At 37.5% G+C, this 6704-nt stretch overlaps 1 protein-coding gene and 1 pseudogene across 1 annotated transcript; both read left to right on the top strand.

The window, feature by feature from the left end:
• The first annotated feature begins 458 nt into the window (after nucleotides 1-458).
• Nucleotides 459-2084, top strand: LOC101313321 (serpin-ZX-like). The gene has a single exon (XM_004301655.1). It carries the CDS (start codon nucleotides 459-461, stop codon nucleotides 2082-2084), a length of 1626 nt encoding a protein of 541 aa, XP_004301703.1.
• Nucleotides 2085-4996: 2912 nt separating this feature from the next.
• Nucleotides 4997-6282, top strand: LOC101313030 (annotated as a pseudogene).
• Nucleotides 6283-6704: the final 422 nt, after the last annotated feature.

Below are 6704 nucleotides of genomic sequence, written 5' to 3'. Positions count from 1 at the left end.
GAGAGAGAGAGAGATCCATTGTTCTACTTATTTGCTATGTTTTAAAACTCGTACGACCGCTAGCTATGAATTCTCTTCTGGGTACGTTGGCATTCTTCCTTCTTTTTCATTGAAAAAGAGAGAACCCTAAAAGGAGAAATATTGAGAAATCTATGCAGCGATAGATATTGAGAGTTAAAAACCTTTCACTCTTATTTCTTTTTCTTCTGTTTTTGAATTAGCATGTTGCTTTTTGTTTCATGGTTTTGCTGATTATTTGCTACTTAAACCGCTTTCGATCTTCACGTCCTGACTGAATTTTAAGCCAGAGAATATATGATTTTGGGTTTGATTCATCGCCATTGGCTTGTCTCCTTCCTTGACCATTGGCCATTGCTTTAGTTGTTTTTTCTTTTCTTTTTCTTAATAGGGTATTTCGTTCTTGTGCAAAACAGTTGGCTTTCGGAAAGGTTAGTGCAATGGACAACAAAGATGATGGTCGCCGTATTTCGTATACTCCCGAGCAATGTACTCCGTATAACCCTAGTTCTCCGGTGTATACTCCTAGTTCTTCGGCCTACACTCCTAGTTCTCCGGGGTATACTCCTACTACTCCGGGTTCTCCGGAGTATAATCCTAGTTTTCCGCAGTATACTCCTTACTCTCCTTACTCTACTGTGTATACTCCTAGTTCTTCGGCCTATTCTCCTACTTCTCCGGGTTCTCCGGAGTATCATCCTAGTTCTCCGCAGTATACTCCTTACCCTCCACCGTATACTCCTTACTCTACAGCTTACATTCCACAAGTATATCACCCTACGCAACAAAATGGAGTCCCTTCGTATATTCCTTCCCCTTCATTGTACTCTCCTTCACGTTACACTGCCGCGGGTCATACGATCATGAATAGTACTCATCCACCGCCTTCCTTCAAACCATCTAAGGAACTCAGAGAATCCATTAAAAACCAGACCGATGTTGCACTGGGAATCACAAAGCACCTGCTTCTGACTTTAGGCAAGGACAAGAACATGGTGTACTCCCCATTGTCCATCCACATTGGTCTTGGCATGATAATGTCTGGGACGAAGGGTCATATCCAGGACCAGTTTCTCTCTTTCTTGAAGTCCAAGTCCATCAACGAGCTCAATGATCTCGCCTCCAATGTCTATCCTCTGGTCTTTGCGGATGGAGAATCAAAGGGCGGGCCTCGCATTTCATTTGCCAATGGTGTTTGGGTTGAAGAGTCTCTCCATGTCAAGCCTTGTTTCAAAGAGGCACTGGACGCCACTTACAAGGGAGCATTGAATCATGTCGACTTTAGAACAAGGGCTGAGGAAGTGCGTTATGAAGTGAATTCATGGGTCGACAAGAAGACCAGTGGCCTTATTAAAGACATTCTATCTCCAGGGTCTGTTAGCAGAAAAACAGATCTCATCCTCGCTAGTGCATTATACTTCAAAGGAGCTTGGAATGAAAAGTTCGATGAATCAATGACAAAAGAATTTGATTTCCATCTCCAGGGTGGGAGTTCAGTGAAGGCACCCTTCATGACAAGTTCAAGATACCAGTTCATAAGTGTCTTTGACAGCTTCAAAGTCTTGAAGCTTCCCTACAAGCATGGTGAAGATTACGATCGTCGTTTCTGTATGTGCGTGTTTCTTCCAAATGAAACAGATGGACTACAAGCTTTGGTTGAGAGGGTTTGTTCCGAGTCTATAGATGGATATATTCCCCGCACATCTGTTCCAGTTGGTAAATTTTTGATCCCAAAGTTTAAGATATCTGCCGAGTTTGATCCTCTCCCTGTTCTGAAACCGTTAGGATTCTCTTTTGAAAATGGGCATTTGACCGAGATGGTGGAGGGTCGTGCTGTTGCTCTCAACATGTTCCAAAAATCTTTTATTGAAGTTAATGAAGAAGGCACTGAGGCTGCTGCTGTTTATATTACACGCGGACCTGGTTACTCATCGGGTATTGATCCACCCAAACCTATTCCTGTAGATTTTGTGGCAGATCACCCGTTCCTTTATCTAATCAGGGAAGACGTGACTGGAACGGTCATGTTCGTTGGGCACGTCCTAAACCCCATTAAAGAAAAATAAACCTAATTTAGGTTAGCTAGCCAGCGTTTGCTTTCAAGTTAGATATTCGAGTCGTGGCCTATTTTTAGTTTATTTTGTAATTTTGTCTTGGACAATCATTCTCAGTTTTCTTAATATCTTGATACGATTGCAGGCTTTGTAGTTTTTTTTTAACAACTGAGGCTGACACTCATGTTGATCGAGCATATTTCTATGGCTTTCGCGAAGAAGAATAAAATCAATAAATCATAAACGGTAGCAGATGTTAGAGAAATTTTAAATACACACTCTTAATCTCTTAATACACATTTCTATTGTTTTATGTTTCTATTGAGATTTTATAGGTAAGCTAAATGACCAAAACATACATCGATCTATTATTAAAAAATAAAAAATTGCGCTAGAAGTATTCTTTTCAATCTTCTACCCTAAAATCGTCGAAAACACGTATTCTTTCCTAAACCCAACTCTTCTCCACAATTCATTTGGGTTGTCTTTTTTTTTTTTTCTTTTTCTGTATCTGCTTTAGTTTGATCTTGCAGATCATATTGTCATGTACTGCATCTTTATCATGACATGTTTTATCGAATAACTAACTAGCTATGTTTAATATCTACTGTACTTCTACAGTACGTTCTACTAACTTGTGAATTTTTAAAACTTGTATTGGTGATTTGGAGTTGGGATATAACAATAATAATTTGATTATCAATTGAATGATGATAACCAAAAATTTCTAGCAAAAATTAGACAAAATAATATGTAAAAAGAGGTACCAAACAGTAAATATATATTAATTATATTAAATAAATGGAATATTTCATAAATTAAGGGCATTTTAGACAGTTTGGAATGTGTATTAAGTATAATACTGAAATAAAAAAACTTGATAGATGGTGTATTAAGCAAGGGGTATGTATTAAGATATTAGGGGTGTGTATTTAAAATTTCTCCAGATGCTAATGTTGAAAACATGTCAAAACAATATCTTTCCTGATTACCCCGGTTCAGACATGCAGATATTGTACCCATTATATTCTTTAATCAAATACAGCTATGGATGTTGAGATCCTTCCTTATTTGCATCACGTACGTTCACCCCATATCTAGATTGTATAGGTAACTTGTAGGTGCATCTAGGGCTGGGCACTTAGTACCGGAATTCCGATCCCGTACCGGTCCCGTCCCGAAAGTTAGCGGGACGGGACGGGTTATGTTTTGAAAATAGCAATCCCGTCCCGTTCTGTCCCGTTATGGTAATGTTGAAACAAGACTATCCCGAAAAATCTCGTCATGTCCCGTAATATTAAAATACTTGATTTTAATCATTTTATACTTGATTTTTTAGGTTGCATGGTGTTACAATGCACTCAATCACACTCAATTTAGTCTAAAACAGTACTTTTAATTTCGTTCATGTTCTTTTTTTTTTTGCTTGTATGATTTTGGATATTTTTAGTTGTTGTTTGAGGGTTAATTTTTAATGTGGGATGTTTAGTACTTTTAAAGTGGGATATAATTTAGCACCTATGCACCTATGTTCTTGTTTATTTTAGTACTTTTAATTTCATCAATGTTCTTTTTTTGCTTGCAATTGTGTGATTTTGGATTTTTTTTTTTCCATTAATTTCATTAATGTTGTTTAGGGGTTAATTTGTCGGGATCCCGATCCCGTCCCGGTCCTGATATGGATCGGGACGTACATGACAGATTTCTAAAAACGTCTTCCCGTCCCGTCTGGTCCTGTTCTTTTATTTTTGGGACGGGACGAGATTCACCAAATCCCGGCCCATCCCGTCCCGTGCCTAGCCTTAGGTGCACCAATCCTTCTTCAATTAATACAAAATAATCTTTCTTTTTATCATCATATATATCTCAATTGGTTAAAGAAAAAGGGGCGGATCCGTGGTATACAAGATTATAATCAAAATTATAACCAGAATATCATCCATTAGATTTAATAATAACTAACAGTTGAGATTAGTCATAAAACGAAATATATATTTTTCTTTAAATCAATTTATGAAATCTATCTAAATGAAATGATGTCTCCTATTCCCCATTTGGAATATAATTAAGAAGAAATAATTTGTTTCCTATTGAAACTCATTTACTAAAAAGGAAAGAAAACAAATTAAGTTTCAAATATCATGTTAGAAAATTGACGGTAGTTGAAAGTAGTCATCCAGTGCACCTGAGACATACTTATTTCAGCTTCTTGTTGTTGTCTTTTTTTTATTTTTTTTATTATTAAAGCTTTTTGTTGTTCATAGCACAAGATGATCTGAGTACTTTCATACATAATCTAATCATAAGTTTTCCAACGTGTTATGGCAGATATCATATGATAATTTTTTAATTTTTTTCTTTGAAGAAGAAGAGGTAGATGATGATGGTACTCTAGTACTTTTTTTCCTTTTTTATCTAGTAAATGAGTTTCAATAGGAAACCATTAACTTCCTCTTAATTGTATTTCAAAATGAGAGTAGTTAATCATCAATTTTCATTATGTTTTAATAGATATATAGATTTCATTAATTGATTTAAAGAAAAAGAAAAGAAAGAAAAGCTCTAGTTTTTATAACTAAATACAACCGTTAGTTGTCATTAGATCTAATGGATAATAATCTGGTTTTAATTTTGATTATAATAATGTCACGGATCCACCCCTACAAAAAAATTAAAGCCCTTTTTTCAAAAAATTTAAAATATAAAATAAAGTCCGAGTAGTTTTATATACACACCCCTTTTTCCTAAATACACATCCCTCACAAAGTCCTCTTTAACAAGGAAAAACCCTAATCATACCTATAAAAGAGAGGCTCTGAGGAAACAAGAATCATACAAAAATTTGTTAAACACGAGCGAAAGTCAATTCTTGTTCAATTGTTTCTCTCTGCAGGTTATATTTGCATTAAGAACAGTTTCGCGCAATGGAAAACAAAGATGAGACGAATGAGTGTAGTACGCCGTCGTCTTCCTCCTGGGATGATCCAGTAGCCGATCATCACCGGCCATCACTGCCACCCAATCCTTCCTTTAAACCATCTAAGGAACTCGGAGAATCCATCAAAAACCAAAGCGACGCTGCATTGAGAATCACAAAGCAACTGCTTCGGATTTTATGCAAGAACACGAACATGGTCTACTCTCCGCTGTCCATCCATGTGTTTCTTAGCATGATAGCGGCTGGGACAAAGGGCCACACTCAGGACAAGTTGCTCCGTTTCCTCAACTTCAAATCCATCGACGAGCTCAATGAATTGGCCTCCAATGTCGTCCCGGTGGTCTTTGCCGATGGATCCTCAAGTGGAGGGCCTCGCCTGTCGTCCGCCAATGGCGTTTGGGTTGAGAAGTCTTGCCTTCTAAAGCCTTCTTACAAAGAAGTAATGGACACTACTTACAAGGCGTCATTGAACGAAGTCGATTTTAAGATCAGGTATGAAGAAGTGAGATGTGAAGTGAATTCATGGGCAGAGAAAGAGACCAATGGCTGTATCAAAGAGACTATTCCTCAAGGGTTAGTTAACAGATTACGAGCCTTGTCCTTGCCAATGCATTATACTTCAAAGGAGCTTGGGATGAGGGGTTTAATGCATCCGAAACACGATGGATGAAATTTCACCTTTTGAATGGGAGCTTTATTAGGGCACGCTTCATGACCAGCTCTGCGAATCAGTATATTAGTGCCTTTCAGGGTTTCAAAGTCTTGAAGCTTCCCTACAAACAAGGTGGTGATTACGAGAGACGTTTCTCCATGTTGGTGTATCTTCCAAATAATTGGACTGGATTGCAAGCTTTGGTTGAGAGATTTTCTAATTCCGAGTCTAGATTTTCTTCCGAGTCTGGATTTATAGATCGATACACTCCTCACCGCAGAGTTCCAGTTGGTAGATTTTGTATCCCCAAGTTTAAAATATCTGCTGGTTTTGAGGCTCTTGACGTTCTAAAACCATTAGGGCTATCTCTTCAAGACGCAGACCTCACCGAGATGGTGGATGGGAACTTAAAACTTAGCAATATACACCATAAATCCTTCATTGAAGTTAATGAGGAAGGCACAGAAGCTGCTGCTGTGACTACCTCGTTTGCTACTCGTGCGTTGGAACGCATAAGTAAGATGGGTTTTGTGGCAGATCACCCATTCCTTTATCTCATCAGGGAAGAAGTGACTGGAACGGTTATGTTCATGGGGCATGTTCTAAACCCCATTGCATAAGAAGCCCTCTATTCTTGTTGTCGTTGAGACCTTTCAGTGTTCACATGCATAGAAGCTGTGCCCTAACTATATCAGTTTTCTTAATTAATTTCGTGATACAACGATTATATATAGGCTTTATAGCTTTATGTCGATCTTTAAAAAAAAAAATACTACTGACAAAACGTTTGTCTCTTAAAAATGATATTGTTTCAATTCTATTTCTTTGGCGCGACTATGTCATCTCACTGAATTACTGCATATATAGACATGAGTCGTATACTTGTTTTTTTTTTTTTGTTTCTTTTGATACGAAAAGACTATTAATTAAAGTTTGAAGCTACGAATGCATCACGAGAAGGCATTATTCGCACCTTACAAACTCTATCAATCCATACAACATTTTGGTAGTTATGGCATAAGTTTGCTAGGTCATCTGCTAC

Source organism: Fragaria vesca, linkage group LG5 (genome assembly GCF_000184155.1).
Source record: "Fragaria vesca subsp. vesca linkage group LG5, FraVesHawaii_1.0, whole genome shotgun sequence".
In the NCBI taxonomy this organism is placed as follows: Eukaryota; Viridiplantae; Streptophyta; class Magnoliopsida; order Rosales; family Rosaceae; genus Fragaria; species Fragaria vesca.
The sequence above is the reverse complement of the archived record's forward strand: the minus strand, read 5'-3'. Positions and strand labels throughout refer to the sequence as shown.

Excerpts from the sequence above, each read along its gene's own strand:
- LOC101313321 (XM_004301655.1), top strand. The coding sequence starts at position 459 with ATGGACAACAAAGATGATGGTCGCCGTATTTCGTATACTCCCGAGCAA.